Source organism: Hippocampus bargibanti, linkage group LG08, assembly GCF_051943395.1.
Source record: "Hippocampus bargibanti isolate YZ-2025 linkage group LG08, ASM5194339v1, whole genome shotgun sequence".
Classification (NCBI taxonomy): Eukaryota; Metazoa; Chordata; class Actinopteri; order Syngnathiformes; family Syngnathidae; genus Hippocampus; species Hippocampus bargibanti.
The window spans coordinates 1,441,934-1,460,420 of NC_142741.1; the positions used below are offsets into that span (position 1 = coordinate 1,441,934).

General features: G+C 35.2%; 2 protein-coding genes across 2 annotated transcripts in view; both read left to right on the top strand.

Annotated features, from left to right (window-relative positions):
• The first annotated feature begins 10,758 nt into the window (after positions 1–10,758).
• On the top strand, positions 10,759–13,034 carry gdf3 (growth differentiation factor 3). Its single transcript, XM_089002758.1, has 2 exons — positions 10,759–11,070; positions 11,970–13,034. The coding sequence occupies exons 1-2, from the start codon at positions 10,806–10,808 to the stop codon at positions 12,803–12,805; spliced, it is 1,101 nt and encodes a 366-aa protein (XP_088858884.1). The 5' UTR covers positions 10,759–10,805; the 3' UTR covers positions 12,806–13,034.
• A 727-nt stretch (positions 13,035–13,761) lies between these two features.
• Positions 13,762–18,487, top strand: part of kcnj3a (potassium inwardly rectifying channel subfamily J member 3a) — a 52,292-nt gene continuing 47,566 nt past the window's right edge. Inside the window, exons 1-3 of the mRNA XM_089002520.1 lie at positions 13,762–13,851; positions 15,057–15,155; positions 15,254–15,388. The gene's annotated coding sequence lies outside the window, so the exon portion shown is untranslated. The remainder of the gene's footprint in view (positions 13,852–15,056; positions 15,156–15,253; positions 15,389–18,487) is intronic.

The following is an 18,487-nucleotide window of genomic DNA, read 5'->3' on the forward strand; positions in this document are numbered from 1 at the left end:
CCCTCTAGAAGCCTTTAGAATGAAAAACTTGTGAGGACCATTCCTTGTCAAAAATGTCCTCACTATGTATGGTATAAAATGTTAGTGGTCCTCACAAGACTAGTCAGACAAACACACACACACACACAAAAGAGGTGTGGTGAAAGACTACGAGAGGCGGGTTTGGGTGGTGGTACAGAGGGTACATGTTAATCTAATTACACAACGCCGGTGGAAACCATACGACCACAAAGCACACACTGTCATTAAGATTCAAACCGGGACGTTGTTTAACATGCTTCTATTTGCGAGGCGCTAGTCTGTCTAGTGTCGAATTACGATAGGCAAATTAGGCTTTCAAAAAGTGGTTTGTCAAGGTCTTTTTTATAATAATAATAATAATAATAATAATAATAATAATAATAATAGATAGCTAATAGATAGCTAGCTAGAGAGCCAGCTAGATACATTCACTGCCAGCGTTTTACATTCGGCAATGCTAATAGATAGCTAGCTAGCTAGATACATTCACTGCCAGCGTTTTACATTCGGAAATGGCTAATAGATAGCTAGTTAGCTAGGTAATCGATAGCTAATAGCTAGATAGCTAGCTAGCCAGCTAGATACATTGACTGCCAGCGTTTTACATTCGGAAATGGCTAATAGATAGCTAGTTAGCTAGGTAATAGCTAGCTAGCTAGCTAGCTAGCCAGCTAGATACATTGACTGCCAGCATTTTACATTCGGGAATGGCAGTGAATGAGTTAAGAGCATCATCAAGTGATTTTATTTTTCATTTGTTTGTTTTTGTTTTTGTGGGGTGATCCAATTTCATTGAGAGCAACCCGTTGAAGAGCACTGCCCGGCATCACCATTACATTTGTGTCATGACTAATTTAGTAGAAAGGTCTTCCTCACCCTCTCGTCTCAACGCAGCAGAGGTCCTCCCTCACTCCTGAAACATGCTCGGGGCTTTATGGCGTACACACTTGGCACTCCGGCATTTGATGATGTCATCTGGGTTGAGGATCCGGGCCTAAGTGACATGAGGATCGGCAAAATGAAAGACAGGCAGGCGTAGATGCAGTGATACCTCGGTTTACTAACCCCTTGGCTTACGAACTCTTCGGTTTATGAACTTTACATTTAAGAACATTTTACCTTGGCATACGAACTATTTTTCGGGATACACACAGAGCTGCACACAATGAGTGATGTGTCGTTCGCGAACGAGCCCGTTCTCCTAACAAGAAAATGGCAGCTGGCTTGTTTTGGTCCTCTATTCCCCGCCCCCAGTCGTCAGTCAAAGCCACGTGATTGGTCAGGAACGCAGCAGTGAGGGGAGGTTGTTTAAACAATAAAGACACAGGCAGACGACAGAGAGAGAGTGACAAAATGGATAGAAAACAGTGACATTTGGACTCGTTTCAACTTTGATAGTTCAAAGGCAGAGTGTCGACTGCAAGGTTAAAATTCCCATCAATCAGGCTCCACAAATAACCGCACAAGCCATCTGTACACTTGATGCAAAAAGCTATCAGACCATCTAAACAGAACACAATTGATGAGGAACAAGGTAAAATGATAGCAGAGAAAGCACCTACAAGGGATCATTCACTCAAGATGGAGAAAGAAGAAGGCTGCGTTCCTCATCAAGTGTTTAACGCTGATGAAACCGGCTACTCCATTCCATCAAGCCATCAACGACCATCACAAAGCTCAATAAAATGACTTTATTACATAGTACAGTTTATTTCTTTAATTATAATACCATAGCACACTTATTATACATAAAATAAGGTATCTTTTGTGTAGTTTTAAGGCTTACAAAATTAGAAAATTAGTCAATAAAATGACTATGGGAAATTATTTTAGATACACACTTTTCGCTACACACTGTCTGGGAACAATAAGTTTGGTACTGTTTACTGGGACGATGGTCCTAAATGACATTTTGAAAGTCTGAAAATCTTGAGGCATGATTCCAGGTTTTCACGGCGGATGCTGCGCAGAGTTGGGGGATGTCAATATGTGCCGTTGAGCTTTGCAGCATTGGTCATGGAGTTCACCCATCTGCCCAATGAATGCAAGGCAGGACCCCTGTCATTTCCACCTGCTCTCCCCTCCAGAGGAGGTGGGAGGCGAGGGGGAATACATTTAGATGACCAGAGAAGCTCATCCGCAAAAAAAAACAGTGATTATCCAGATTGTTGGGGCATAAGGAGGGTACGGGGGGTACATGAACAAAATGTCTGCACTTCTACACACTGAAAATAAGGTGTAGTTATGTATGCGCTGGGTATAGGTCCTTGTACACCATACAGGAAGCATTATTTATTGGTTTGGCTATTTATTTATTTATCGTCAGTACCTAGCTATCTATCGACAGCATCTCTCTATCGACAGTATCTATCCAGCTACCTATCTATCCACCTACCTACCTACCTAGCTATCTATCGACAGTACCTATCTATCGACAGTATCTCTCTATCGACAGTCTCTATCGACAGTATCTATCGACAGTATCTATCCAGCTACCTATTGACAGTATCTATCCATCTACCTATCTATCCACTTATCCATCTATCCACCTACCTACCTACCTAGCTATCTATCGACAGTATCTCTTTATCGACAGTATCGATCCATCTATCTATCTATCTATCCACCTATCCATCTACCTACCCACCTACCTATCTATCGAAAGGTATCTATCTATCTATCTATCTACCTATCAACAGTATCTACCTACCTATCGACAGTATCTATCTACCTATCTATCTACAGTATCTACAGTACTATCTATCCATCCATCAGTATCTATCAACTTTTTTTTCAAATTGCACAACTTTGACTCTCAAACAATTTGCACTTTTTTATGTTACAACTCAATTATTAGAACTGGTAACATGTCTTGATTTTACAATTTCATCAAGAAAGAGGTTGTAATATCATTCCTTTGATCCCGTAACGTTTCCATTCCCTTTATAATCACACAAATAAATTCTTGCAACCTGACACATTTTTCATGAAACATTTAAAAGTACAATCTGTTAACCTCGTTTAGTTCTGATGATACTTCCTACATTATACTTCCAGATGTCAGTGTTTTTATAGCAGTACTCCCTTTTTTTTAATGGCCGACAAGACTTCGTCAACACATATGGCCATGCTTTCAGAGAAACGCTTACTGATTAAAACCTGCGTACTTTAAACCACAGAAAAATTAACACGGTGAGCTACTTTTAAAATAAGTTGAATATGATTATATTTCACTTCTAATTGAACGTTACATGTTTCCCTGGCATGGTCTAATAGGAGAAACTGCGGCCTGGCTTCTGTCACAGTGTTTACAAGCGCACTATTGGACGTATTTACTTCGACGTGGCGTGTGTATGTGTGTGTTTGGGAGAGAGACTTGCTTGTTTTATTTGTTCTGAGGGCAAATGAGATCCTTATCGCATCTGTTGTATATTTGTCTTGTTTATATCACTACTCCAGCGTCTTGTGTGTGTGTGTGTGTGTGTACGTGTATTCAAGCCTAAAAGCGTTTAAGCGGGAATGGCAGAGGGTCTGGAATGATGGGATGACATCATTGTCTATGATGTCATTTTTTTTTTTCAGGGTGACTTTGGCACATGTGAGGCTAGCTGGTGAGATCACATTTTCGCTTCAATATGCAGTTTCCTAAATGACAACAGCTCAGCCGCTCATTATTAGTGGAGGGATGACGGCGTGATCATTTCGAAAGCGGCCATTCAGGTTGTCCCATTTACCGGTGTGTGACAGGTGTTAGGTACCGTTACAACATTAAAATATTACAAGCTAATAACAGTGTTTGAAATAACGTCTGCCCGGAGGGTACAACTTTTACATCGGGCATACAACTTTCAAAACGTCACAGCCCGGGTGGCCGACAACTTCTTCAAGAAAAATAACAATAAAAAAACGATTATTTTCAAATCAAACGTTTGTTTCATTCAATAAAGCAAAAGCTACAAGCAAACCGCTACAAGCCACGTGGACTCCTCTTTCTAAGCGGCTTTCAAAACTTTCAAGTACACTTTACAGTCACGGTATAGTCCGAAGCACGAAGCAGGCAAATGCAAATTGCCAAACGAACGTTCGTTTGGCAATTAGCATACTCTGCACGACAGCCAATCACAAGCCTGTTTTCGTGCTTTAATTAGTATGTGTATTTTTGCTCTTGTTTGATCGTGTCTTTTTCGACAGTTTTGTTTACCTGTATATGAATATCACCTTGATAATATGTAAAGGTATTATTAGTAGTGTCGGAAACTCATGACAAAAAGTTAGCGGAACTCTGAAAAGTTGCCTGCCCACCCATAAAGTTGCCTGCCCCATTTTTCACAACTTGAAACACAATAAGACGACGAAATTAAAAAAAAACATTGTTGCAAAGTATAAAGGATTTTTTAAATTAAGGAAGTACCTACCACAAATGATACCTTGCAGGTGCTTTCTCTGCGATAATCTTACCTAGTTCCTCACAAGTTGTGTTCTGTTTAGTTGGATTGATAGCTTTTTGCATCAAGTGTACAGATGGCTTGTGGGGGTTATTTGTGGAGCCTGATTGATGGGATATTTTAACCTTGCAGTCTACACTCTGGCTTTGAACTATCAAAGTTGAAACCAGTCCAAATTTCACTGTTTCATTTCATCGTGCTTTCATCACTTTTCTGCAGTAAAATGTAAATTTCTCCACAGTGAGACCAATAAAGGCAAATCCAATCCACATAGTTAGCTTAGACTTAGCCTAGCATCCACCCTCCAACCAACTGTCCATCTGGTGGGACACAATTGTGACCAAGTTCACCACACAAGCACTTTGTGCAAACCTTTCATGCGTCCAGTGACTCATTTCTCGACATATGTAACCGTCATGATAACCCCGCCCACCGCCTACTACCAACTGACGTCATTGTTGCCAGACTCTGGCCCAACAAATAATTGAGGCCATGTTAAACCCCAGTTTCAAGCACGGGTGCAAGACCTGACAGATAATACATTGGTCCTTTGACCATACCTGTATATGTGATTTGAATCACTTCGTGTCATCCATCAATGCCTCTGCTTGAACATGTGTTCTCTCATTCACACACACGAATCGCTTGAAGCAGATCATCTATTCTCATTAAAAAAAAAAAAAAAAAAAAACTTGCAGTCTGCAGAAGTCAAACTAACCGTGTGCCAAAGTCATAAACTTGCAACCCCCTCCTGCCATTACCTCACCGTCATGATATCACACCAGTGTCTCATAGTGATGACATCACATGAGCAGATTCGCAGACGGGCTTACCCTCCCCTCCACCTAAATATAGGACAATTTGCGACAAGACCGTTTGCCTTTGGAAAAGCCAAGGACAAAATGCAGACGCGTCTCGAGATCAGACCATCTCATTTAGTTATTTTCTGATTGTGTGCGCTCATTGTATGATTGTTTTTAATATATTTTTTTTTTCGTTTGATCTGCCTTGTTCAAATGGTGACTACACCTGGATGGCGACCCCATTCATTATTTTTAATTAATTAATTTATTTATGTATTTACACTATTGATTCATTTATTTCTCTATGTATTTATTTATACATTTATTTACCTGTTTTTTGTATTTATTAATGTATTCATTCATTTACTTATCAATGTAATTATTTTATTCATTAAGAGACGTTTATTTTTCTGTGCATGTATTTATTAATTCATTTATTCATCGATTCATTAATTTATTTATGTACATTTATTTATCTGTTGATGTATTTATGAATTACTTGATTCATTCATTTATGTATCTATTTATTTATTTTATTTATATCTGTATTTATCTACTCATGTATTTATTAATTAATTCATTCAGTTATATATATATATATATATATATATATATATATATATATATATATATATATATATATATATATATATATATATATTTGTCTGTTTTTGTATTTATTAATGTGTTTATTTATCTACTTATTTAATGTTTTAAGTGTTCCTTTATTTATGTATTTGTTTATCTTTTTTCATGTTTAGTGTATCCATTCTTGGAGACTAAGGTAAATGTTTGCTGACGAATCTCCATCTCTCTACCTTTCTCTCAGCTCTGTGATGGATGGCGTGCCAGTTAGCAATTTCTGATTAAAGATTTTATTGACCAGGATAAAATCCAGATTGTTCCACGCGAATGGTAAGAAAAAGTAGAAAAAGTAAACAAAGCACGTCAAGTTCATGAATTTGTCGTCCGCTCTAGATATAATATGTGGAGGGCATTAAACAATCATATGGTTTCCCCAAATTCATAACACCCCCCCGATGGAAAATCGTAACTACAACGTGGCCCGCGACAATAAAATGAGTCTGACACCCTTGTTTTAGATAGTCTCGTCAGACTCTCTATGGGTTTGTGATGAGTTTTACAGATGATTGGACTCTATCATTTGTAGACTAGACGTCCGACAAGCTCTGGACTGCTTCCAGAGGAGGTTAAAACAGTCAGAATCACAGCTCAACATGTGTGTCAACAGTCTGTCAGTCACCCGATCTAAAGGGTGAGACGCTGATACCGTCAATATCATGTCCTGGAAGACCTACCGCTTAAATCACATACTTTCCGTAGTGCCTAACAACTTCTGCTGAAAGTTTCCCACCTTGACGGAACCTTACAGATCAGAGATAGAGATAAACTGTCTCTTAAACAAACATATAAACACGTTTCATACACAAAAGTCCTTATTTCTAATTACAGCCCTATACATGTGCTGAGCAGTCTCTAATTTCTCCCCCCGAGCAGAGAAACTCGCAAAGACGTCTGCGGCCAACCGACAGTCGGACAGATATAATTACTGCATCATCTATGGTCGGTACGAGCCTAGAGTAAGAGTAGGGAGGCAGCGAGGAAAGGGGAGATTGATCTTGGTAAACAATAATTAGGCTCGTAGACACAGTATTGGGGAGGGGGGGGGGTGAGGGTCTCTACTCAGTGGTGCATAATAAAGCGGAACGGAAAAGGAAAGGCCGGTGTGATGAAAGATAGGACACAGGACACGACGCCCTTGACATGTTGCAGAGGTTTCTCTTCAGCCGTAGGATATCGGGTTAAAAACATGCTGAATTTGCTTCATGGGCTCTAACGTACCGCAAGCCTTTTTTGCAAACGTTAGCCACCTAGCGATCGATGCTAGCCAAAATGTTTATGATGTCACCCAAGCCTCATGTGGCTCCTTTTGCAGCTTTTATTGATACAAAGGGGGTAAGCGCATCTGAGGCAGAGTCGCTCCTACCTTTTCAATGGAGATGCAGTACCCAAAGAAAAAGGGGGTTGTGTCAAGTTGCAGATTTTTTAATTCACTGCCAGATGATGTGTAAAAATGTGTCCACTCCAGTGCCAGGGTTTTTGTCACTGTCACTCAAATTGTAGGACCTACAGAATATTGAGTTGTAGAACTACATAACCATTCAATATATGGTTAGAAACTTTGGACTCTCTTCTTGGGTCTGGAAAAAAGTTAATTCCTAAATTATATGCGTCTGTAGTTACGTGGTGGAATCTTTGTAAAATACGCTCAGTAGAAGTCATTTGAAGCCATTTTACAAATTATGGACACAACTTGTCCGAAGGCGTCGGTTGTTCTTTAAAGGTTTTCTGATTCTGATTCTGAAATGATTTGCCATCAATTCCCAAATCCTGATCAGGCCAGCAAAAAAAAAAAAAGGAAAAGGTGAGTGGAGTATTGGCATCAGACACTAGCGTAAAGGAAATAGCATTCGTCTGAACCAGGCCACCCACGGAGCAACTGATGCTGGGAATTTGGAGTCACCACTTTCGGGTTGATGTCTAAAGGGGTGTGTGGATTCAAGATTTTCGGGAAGAAGGGTCTCCCAAGAGCGATTGCGGGAAAAAAAACTAAACGCGGGTGTCTGCAAACATGAAGCGCAACCTCTTCCAACTGAGCGAATGGCATGACAGAGTTTTGCATTCCCGACATTCCTCGCCGCTGCATTTCCAGTCAGCGGCGTGGAATGCTGTTCCAATACTCTGACATCACCCGGGGGTTCCACTCTGCTTTGTACATTCTGCCTGCCGCTTGCTCACAATCCCACCCATATTTGGAAGTGCGAGGAAGGGAATCCCAGCTGATGACTCAAAGGCCTCGGCTGCCAATGGGAATTCACTCTACATCTGTTTTCAGTGCAGGGATGTCTTTTTAAGCCTATCACATGCACCTCAGCATTGGACTTTAAAGGACAACCGACACCATTTTGTTTGTTTCCTAACTGACATCAGAAAAACGTTTTATAGCATCTAAAATACCCAAAACACGCAGGCTGATATTTTTAGTCAAATGCAAAACACCAATAAAAAGGAAAAGTGTCCCAAAACTACTTCAAGATGACGCCGGAAATGGCAAGTTTCAGAAGGTCCCACCCCCTTGTTCTTTACGTCACGCCAGGACGTCTTGCCTTGCTCTAGAAACAAAACAATGGCTTCAGATTGGGAGAAGATGCTTTCTTGTTACGCCTCCAGTTATGAATATGATTCAAATAGTTCTGAAGAGGAAAGCATAACATGTTTGCAATCGATTCAAGAAGTCCTTACGTATCAATTCGAGCCGTCCGGACTCCAATGTAGCGTCCCAGAAAATGCACAAGATGGCGCCCAAGCTCCGTTGGAAATGGGCTGATTTGTCTGCTGGGAATTTGTCTCAACTAGTATCAAATAGTAGTCTTGGTGCAACACACAACGATTCACCATCGCGTTATTTGTGTGTTTTCCTTCTATTTCGCCATCAACACGAATCAACACAAAGTTTTCAGACCAAACAAAGTACCCAAAATGCATTGTGTGTCACTTTCTCAGTCAGGGGCGTTCCTTCAGTGACGTCACTTCAGGCATCGTCATCAATTCGAAAACAAGACTTCCTGAATAATCAGCGCGAGTCTTAAAACGTAAAATATAGCTATATGCAGTGGAATCTTTATAATATACGCTCAGTAGAAGTCATTTGAAGTGATTTTACAAATACATACAGTACTTGGCAATAAAGATGATTCTGATTCTGAAGATATGGTGTATTAATGTAGAACTTTGTGTAGGCCCGACCTATGGCGCAAGAGAAGCCCTATGAAGCTAAAACAGTCCAAAGGACCCCCGCAGGATTATATAAAAGGCGTGACACAGCTTGCAGTCATCTATTAGGCAGGAAAACACACAACATGCAACCTACGCATCCTCAGTGGAGCACACACTGAAACAAATGAATGGAGCAGCTGGGAGAAGATGAGGAAGAGAAGAAAAAAACAAGTGACTCATTTGATCCACAGAAAACCAACCGGGAACTAACAGTCATCTCCTGGGATGAATGAGAGCGTAAGCACCCATAAGATGATCAAAAGTCATAACAGTCGTGTTAATGCCCTGCCCTCTATTGACAATTAGCAAAACTGCCCTGAATTTCATGACAAAAGAACGTACAAGGCCATTTCTTGGTCGAACTTGATTTGAATGTGATTCTGAGCGTGACACTTTGTCTACGTGTGATTTCCGTTTGACTTACAACCAGTTCAGAGTGTACTCTGCCAACTGTCGGAAGACACTGGAATATGTCAAATCAAGCTATGACAAGAACAAAATGGTTCAGATAAGAGATTAATTTACATTCTGGTGATTGACCATTCTGAATTGACAGAGCCACGAAGAGAAACGTCCCCAAAAACATTGACACCTAAAAGTTATAACATTCAATAAAATATGACATTTCACTGTTTTCTATCACGTGGGCCAAATGTTTGTCGATGGACTTTGGTGACCTCTAGCGTCTGTGTGGAAGAACTACATGAAACCTGACGTCACGCCTGCATATACCACTTTATGACAGAGGGGGGAATGCGGCAACGACTAGATTGTGTACTTTTTTGCAATTTTATCGAAATGAATTGATGTAAAACACATACTTAAACCACATTAAAATGAACATTATTCAAAGTTATCAAAAACGGAAAAAGAAATGTCATAAAGCCGAAACTGGCGATTTCTACCCCCCCCTACCGTGACGAAATGGCGGTTGCTGGGAGCGAAGCGCCTTTTATGAATTACTGTAGTTTCAACACGGACTTTTACGGTCGCTTGATTTTGTTCGTTTTTAACGTTGAATAAAACAAAGTTTCACAAAGCGAATCCCTTGTGTGCGTAACAATAACAGGCTGATCATGTTTTTGTTGAAATTTAAAAACTTTATCTAAGCACGGTGCCATCCGCCATGTTAAGACACTTTACGGATACTATATGTAATTTGTTCGCTTGCATGCGAGCACATCACGAAGGACAAGTTTTGTCAAGTAGTAAAACTTTAGTGACTTAAGACTGAGTATGACTTACACTCAACGTCTTCTCTTTCTTTCTTTCTCTTGCATACTCGACTTTGCACCCAGACTGTCAGAAACGCATAGAAAAGTGACAATTGTTTGGTGATAGCCCATTTCCGGTATTTCACTGCCCCCCCCCCCCCCCAACTTTATTTGCATAAGCACTGCTGTGTTGCACGGTTAAACAATGTTTTAAAAATCAAGTGTGGCTCTTGGGCTCAGAGACATATGCCCAAAACAGAGCTGATCTGTAATGACCTTAGTCATGTAATTTTTGTTCGTTCTCTAAAGCTGAGTCTGAAGAACCGATAAAAAAAAGTTAAGCACACAAAGAGCTTCCCCGCCCCCTTCCCCGTGCCCTCTTATCAATCACTCCGGGAGGTCGCGCCGTATAAATCAAACACCCGGGGCGCTGCTGCCAAGAAGTCGTCTGGGCGAAGAACAACATGCTGGCCCTCCTGCTCCTTTCCGTCCTGGTTGGCGTGCAGTCTGCCCCCTCGGAGCGGCTCCTGCTCAGCGCCCTTGGCCTCTCCGAGCCCCCGTCGGCCCACGATGGCGGCCCGAGGTCCCGATCTCCGCGCCAAGACGTCCCAAAGGCCCTCTGGAAGATGTTCTCGAGGTCGCAGCGTGCCCAGGTCGACGAAGACGAACCGTGCATGGTGCCCGAGTATGGCGTCCGTGGCAACATCATTCGCTATGTGCAAGACCAAGGTACTGTAGTGGCAATTAAAGCCATAGGACGAGGCGTGTGGCTCCACAAAATATGCCTTTGTATCCGTGTGTGAAAGTGCGTTTGAATGTACGTGTTTGTTTCCGTATGTGTAATCGTAAATACCCACGTGTATCTGTTTGTCTGTTTGTAATTTGCTAAATATGTATACCTGCGTTTGTGTGTCTCTGTGTGAATGTGCATGTGTGCACACGTGCATGTCTCCGTTTTTTGTGTGTGCGTATACATGTCTATTTATGTGTGTGGCCTTGGTTTTTTTCTACACGCAGATCTGTGCCATCACAGTAATCCCTCGTTTATCACGATATTGCGGACAGGGACCACGTGCGATAGATGAAAATCCGCGATGTAGCAAACCCGACATGAATTGGTAAATTTAAGAGTGCGTGAGTACAGACAAATATTTATAAGGCCAAATTTAGTGGAACCCAGTACAGGACATGCACAAAGAAGCTCAGTAAATGTTTGTAGTACAGTACAAAATACTATTTACAGGTACACTACTGTACAAGTTAAGTTTCAGAACGCGTCTAGGGTCCTGTAGAAGGCTCGGATTGATGATTTAGTACCGGTGAGGAACATTGTGATAGGTGATTGTTGATAATGTTCTTTTCTTTTGAGCAAAGATGTATCCCCTCAACATAATGACTGAAATCGACAGCTCTGACCATCTTGTCATCAACTGCTACTGCGAAGTAGTAAGGGATTACTTTATGTGAGCACACAGGTATTTGTTTGACTGTTTTTGTATGTGGGTGAAGTAATGTGAATAACACATGTCTATAACGTACATGCGTCTGTCCACCCATGTTTGACTGTCTGTGTCCATTCCTGTGTTTGAAAGTGTCAATTTGTGTTTTTGTTGTTGTTGTGCGTTTAGGCAATGTTGTTCCCGGTTCTGGTGTACCATGCCTAGGCTGTGTGGACCAGCATCTCTTTTTCAATCTTGCGGCCTTGGAGTCCTTGGAGGTCTTATCTCTGGCTCAGTTGCACATCCACTTCCTGTGGAGATCCAGGCCCGGAGGCTCTGCTAGCATGGCAGCCCTCCTGCGACGCGGTCCCACATTCACTGCCGTTCTGTATAAAATAGTCCGGCCCACGCTGAAAGGTGCCAACCCTCGGGCCAACCGCCGCCTTCTGCTGTCCCAGTCAGTCCAGTTTGGCCTTGGGGGGGTGTCGGTCACCTTAGACATCACATCGCTGGCCGAGTCCTGGAGAGACCCAGCGCACAATTATGGTCTGCTTTTGGAACTCCGGCCTCTTCATGCTGACCCGGATCAGTTCTGGTTAGCGCCATCTGTGCAGGCCTCGCTGGTGGCGGTGTCGCTCCACCCGCAGCAGTGCCGTTCCCGGAAACGGAGGAGCACCTCTGCCCGCGACCTTCCCCCTGTTTCCCCCAGCAACATTTGCAAGGCTCGCAGGCTTTATGTGGACTTCAAGGACGTCGGCTGGCAGAATTGGATCATCGCACCGCAGGGTTATATGGCAAACTATTGCCACGGTGAGTGCCCCTTCCCACTCAGTGACAGTTTGAACAGCACCAACCACGCCATCCTACAGACTTTGGTTCATTCGCTGGATCCGGGAAGCACCCCTCAACCCTGCTGCGTGCCCGTCCGCTTTTCGCCAATCTCCATGCTGTATTATGACAACAACGACAACGTAGTCCTGCGCCACTACCAAGACATGGTGGTGGATGAATGCGGTTGCAGATGATTGAAGATCCATTCTGCGCCACCTACTCACTCCCAGGCTGCGCAGCCCTGACAATTTTTAAATGAGGCAAATAAAGTTTTGAATCAAAAATGTGAATTGTCGAGTAGACAACAGGCAGGAAAATTGGGTTATATTTTTCCTGATTATTTTTAAAGTCGGATATATTGCGAAATAAAGCATTTTGTATCGTTTTTTTGTTCAAACTAGTTCTCCCATCCTCCCTAATAAATGGATTTTGATACAATACGCATTGTTCATTTGTTTGTCGAACTGTGCCCTTTAAAAATACATCTAGGTTTATTTTGTGCTGTGAAAACGTGACACGAATTTACATCCAAATCCGTTATCTGGAATTTCTACCGAGTCAGTGGTTATTTTGCTGAATCAACAAAGATGTCCTGTTCCAAAATAAGATTGAATTTGTCTCCATCTAGTGGACACGATAGGAATTGACATTTCGAATTGCATTCAGTTATTTACCTGTCAATTTATACATTTTCACCGTATTGTAAAGGTATTTTGTATTAATTTCAAATAATGTACGGCGTACTACAACTTTTATACGGGGAAAAAAAACCTGGACCAATCTTACAACAATTATTTTGGCTCAAATCCAGTTCGTCAAAACTGCTGGTAGCCAACGACAATGTTGCCACCGATCACAGCAAACCAGCAAAAGTAATCCTAAATCGTACATACTTTTTATACTTTCGATGTTATATAAATGTAATGTATTATTATTATTATACGGTCGTATTAATGAAAGCATAACGTGCGCATGCGCGGTAGGCAGCTTGCATTTCCGCTTGTTAGCGTATTTTTTTAATTTCAAATAAGGTACGGCTAACTTCAACTTTTATACGGGAATTGTAATCATTTATAAGGGCAGCTATTAGCAAAGGTTGACGGGTATTATTATTTTACTGTAAAATAATAAATTCTTCTTCTTCTTCGTCTGCTTCTTCTTCTTCTTCGTCTGCTTTTCACACCACACGGGAGGATTTGTTCATTAGCAGTCCAAGCAACCACTGACGACTTCTTCCGAGGTAATTGTGCATCTAAATCTGTGTGTGTGTGTGTGGGGAATGATGTGAGAATATTGTGTGTGAATATGTGTGTGAGTTTGGTCCCTGCGCCGCGCTGGTGATTTTGCGATCAAAAGAGACTCTTCATCATGCTCGACATGCGATGCAGATTGAGAAAGAGAGAGGAAACGTTCTCTTTTTCTGAAATGTGAAAGCCTGGGGACTAAAATAAAAAAAAAGAGTAGCTTTCGCGGCTTTCATCCAAATTGATTTGCAATGTAATTTGCTCTGGTGAAATTGTAAGGACGAATGGAAACGTCCGCGGGAGTGAGTTAATACCAGCAATACTCGTAAAGGGCCACTAGGTGACAGTATTGCTCCTTATACAATTTATCATGGCCGCCATTAAAAAAAAAAAACAGTAGTATGTATGTCTTAGTGATGGGAATTCCAGCTCTTTTTTGGAGGGCCGGTCCTTTTGGCTCGGCTCACTAAAAAGATCTGGCTCTTATGGCTCCCAAATGGAGGATGCTCTCTGTGCACATATAAATCAAGCCATATAAAAAAATATTTGATGTAGTGTATTTTTTACATGAGTAATTCGTTTTTCACATAATTGATGATTGACATGATTTTTGCTCGTTAGTTAATTTAAGCAAAAAAAAAAAAACAAACAGACTGAGGAGCCATTTGGGAGCCAAAAGAGCCGGATCTTTTTAGTGAGCCGAGCCAAAAGAAAAGAGCCGGAATTCCCATCACTAATTTGGACGCCTATTTCTTACTTTGCCGTTGGCCCGGTTGATCTCGTTGACCATGTCGGCCAAGCAGAACTTTTTCCTCCACGCAACTGTTGAGCTTGTGAAGAGCTATCTATTGGCTAGCTAGCTCGCTTTCTATCTATTTGGGTTACTTATGAGGTTGAGTGAACGCTGGCGCGTGTGGCTGCCGCTGCTCACCCATGGAAAAACTTATCCTGTGACTATAAAGTGACCTTGAGAGTTTTGAAAGGCGCTTATAAATGAAATGTAATATTATATTATTATTATTTCATACAGTATATTTACCTTTTTTCTAGGAGAGATCTGCTTAAAATGATCCCAGTCAGTGGACTTTTCTCTTCTTTTTCATTGTGCACAGTGCGTCCAATGCAGAACAAATGCGATTTTTAGATGCAAGTTCGATGTGTCAAGTGTCACAAATGACTCATTTTGTGACTGCGTTTACAGATCAGGAACGTTGAGACCAATCAATGCGTAGATAATATGGGAAGAAAGGAAAATGAGAACGTTGGCTTCTTCGACTGCCACGGCATGGGTGGCAACCAGGTGAGTTGGAGAGGACCTTTTCCACAGCTTTAGTGAGCAGTGATGAAAACACACGTGCAAAAACAAATGAAAGTGACTCTTCCGCTGCTTTTTTTGAGTGTTAACAGGTGTTCTCATACACGGCGGACAAAGAAATTCGTAAGGACGACCTCTGCTTGGACGTATCTCGCCTCAACGGGCCTGTCGTCATGCTCAAGTGTCACCACATGAGGGGCAATCAATATGATGCCGAGGTAAGAAATTTATGACTGACATGAAAATAGGATTAGTTTGAGGAAGTGGCCACTAGGTGGTGCTAAATGTTAATTAGAAAAATATTAGTGCAGTGATACCTTGGCTTACGAACTTAATTGCTTCCCAGACAGTGTGTAAGGTGAAAAGTCGGCTTTAACTCGAGTGAAAATGACAAAAACCCTGGCACTGGATTTGACAGTTAATGAGTTTAGTTCAAGCGGTATGACGCCATTTCACAATGAATTCCATTTAAAAAAAAAAAAAAAAAAAAAAAAAAAAAAAAAAAAAAAAAAAAAAAAAAAAAAAAAAAAAAAAAAAAAAAAAAAAAAAAAAAAAAAAAAAAAAAAAAAAAAAAAAAAAAAAAAAAAAAAAAAAAAAAAAAAAAAAAAAAAAAAAAAAAAAAAAAAAAAAAAAAAAAAAAAAAAAAAAAAAAAAAAAAAAAAAAAAAAAAAAAAAAAAAAAAAAAAAAAAAAAAAAAAAAAAAAAAAAAAAAAAAAAAAAAAAAAAAAAAAAAAAAAAAAAAAAAAAAAAAAAAAAAAAAAAAAAAAAAAAAAAAAAAAAAAAAAAAAAAAAAAAAAAAAAAAAAAAAAAAAAAAAAAAAAAAAAAAAAAAAAAAAAAAAAAAAAAAAAAAAAAAAAAAAAAAAAAAAAAAAAAAAAAAAAAAAAAAAAAAAAAAAAAAAAAAAAAAAAAAAAAAAAAAAAAAAAAAAAAAAAAAAAAAAAAAAAAAAAAAAAAAAAAAAAAAAAAAAAAAAAAAAAAAAAAAAAAAAAAAAAAAAAAAAAAAAAAAAAAAAAAAAAAAAAAAAAAAAAAAAAAAAAAAAAAAAAAAAAAAAAAAAAAAAAAAAAAAAAAAAAAAAAAAAAAAAAAAAAAAAAAAAAAAAAAAAAAAAAAAAAAAAAAAAAAAAAAAAAAAAAAAAAAAAAAAAAAAAAAAAAAAAAAAAAAAAAAAAAAAAAAAAAAAAAAAAAAAAAAAAAAAAAAAAAAAAAAAAAAAAAAAAAAAAAAAAAAAAAAAAAAAAAAAAAAAAAAAAAAAAAAAAAAAAAAAAAAAAAAAAAAAAAAAAAAAAAAAAAAAAAAAAAAAAAAAAAAAAAAAAAAAAAAAAAAAAAAAAAAAAAAAAAAAAAAAAAAAAAAAAAAAAAAAAAAAAAAAAAAAAAAAAAAAAAAAAAAAAAAAAAAAAAAAAAAAAAAAAAAAAAAAAAAAAAAAAAAAAAAAAAAAAAAAAAAAAAAAAAAAAAAAAAAAAAAAAAAAAAAAAAAAAAAAAAAAAAAAAAAAAAAAAAAAAAAAAAAAAAAAAAAAAAAAAAAAAAAAAAAAAAAAAAAAAAAAAAAAAAAAAAAAAAAAAAAAAAAAAAAAAAAAAAAAAAAAAAAAAAAAAAAAAAAAAAAAAAAAAAAAAAAAAAAAAAAAAAAAAAAAAAAAAAAAAAAAAAAAAAAAAAAAAAAAAAAAAAAAAAAAAAAAAAAAAAAAAAAAAAAAAAAAAAAAAAAAAAAAAAAAAAAAAAAAAAAAAAAAAAAAAAAAAAAAAAAAAAAAAAAAAAAAAAAAAAAAAAAAAAAAAAAAAAAAAAAAAAAAAAAAAAAAAAAAAAAAAAAAAAAAAAAAAAAAAAAAAAAAAAAAAAAAAAAAAAAAAAAAAAAAAAAAAAAAAAAAAAAAAAAAAAAAAAAAAAAAAAAAAAAAAAAAAAAAAAAAAAAAAAAAAAAAAAAAAAAAAAAAAAAAAAAAAAAAAAAAAAAAAAAAAAAAAAAAAAAAAAAAAAAAAAAAAAAAAAAAAAAAAAAAAAAAAAAAAAAAAAAAAAAAAAAAAAAAAAAAAAAAAAAAAAAAAAAAAAAAAAAAAAAAAAAAAAAAAAAAAAAAAAAAAAAAAAAAAAAAAAAAAAAAAAAAAAAAAAAAAAAAAAAAAAAAAAAAAAAAAAAAAAAAAAAAAAAAAAAAAAAAAAAAAAAAAAAAAAAAAAAAAAAAAAAAAAAAAAAAAAAAAAAAAAAAAAAAAAAAAAAAAAAAAAAAAAAAAAAAAAAAAAAAAAAAAAAAAAAAAAAAAAAAAAAAAAAAAAAAAAAAAAAAAAAAAAAAAAAAAAAAAAAAAAAAAAAAAAAAAAAAAAAAAAAAAAAAAAAAAAAAAAAAAAAAAAAAAAAAAAAAAAAAAAAAAAAAAAAAAAAAAAAAAAAAAAAAAAAAAAAAAAAAAAAAAAAAAAAAAAAAAAAAAAAAAAAAAAAAAAAAAAAAAAAAAAAAAAAAAAAAAAAAAAAAAAAAAAAAAAAAAAAAAAAAAAAAAAAAAAAAAAAAAAAAAAAAAAAAAAAAAAAAAAAAAAAAAAAAAAAAAAAAAAAAAAAAAAAAAAAAAAAAAAAAAAAAAAAAAAAAAAAAAAAAAAAAAAAAAAAAAAAAAAAAAAAAAAAAAAAAAAAAAAAAAAAAAAAAAAAAAAAAAAAAAAAAAAAAAAAAAAAAAAAAAAAAAAAAAAAAAAAAAAAAAAAAAAAAAAAAAAAAAAAAAAAAAAAAAAAAAAAAAAAAAAAAAAAAAAAAAAAAAAAAAAAAAAAAAAAAAAAAAAAAAAAAAAAAAAAAAAAAAAAAAAAAAAAAAAAAAAAAAAAAAAAAAAAAAAAAAAAAAAAAAAAAAAAAAAAAAAAAAAAAAAAAAAAAAAAAAAAAAAAAAAAAAAAAAAAAAAAAAAAAAAAAAAAAAAAAAAAAAAAAAAAAAAAAAAAAAAAAAAAAAAAAAAAAAAAAAAAAAAAAAAAAAAAAAAAAAAAAAAAAAAAAAAAAAAAAAAAAAAAAAAAAAAAAAAAAAAAAAAAAAAAAAAAAAAAAAAAAAAAAAAAAAAAAAAAAAAAAAAAAAAAAAAAAAAAAAAAAAAAAAAAAAAAAAAAAAAAAAAAAAAAAAAAAAAAAAAAAAAAAAAAAAAAAAAAAAAAAAAAAAAAAAAAAAAAAAAAAAAAAAAAAAAAAAAAAAAAAAAAAAAAAAAAAAAAAAAAAAAAAAAAAAAAAAAAAAAAAAAAAAAAAAAAAAAAAAAAAAAAAAAAAAAAAAAAAAAAAAAAAAAAAAAAAAAAAAAAAAAAAAAAAAAAAAAAAAAAAAAAAAAAAAAAAAAAAAAAAAAAAAAAAAAAAAAAAAAAAAAAAAA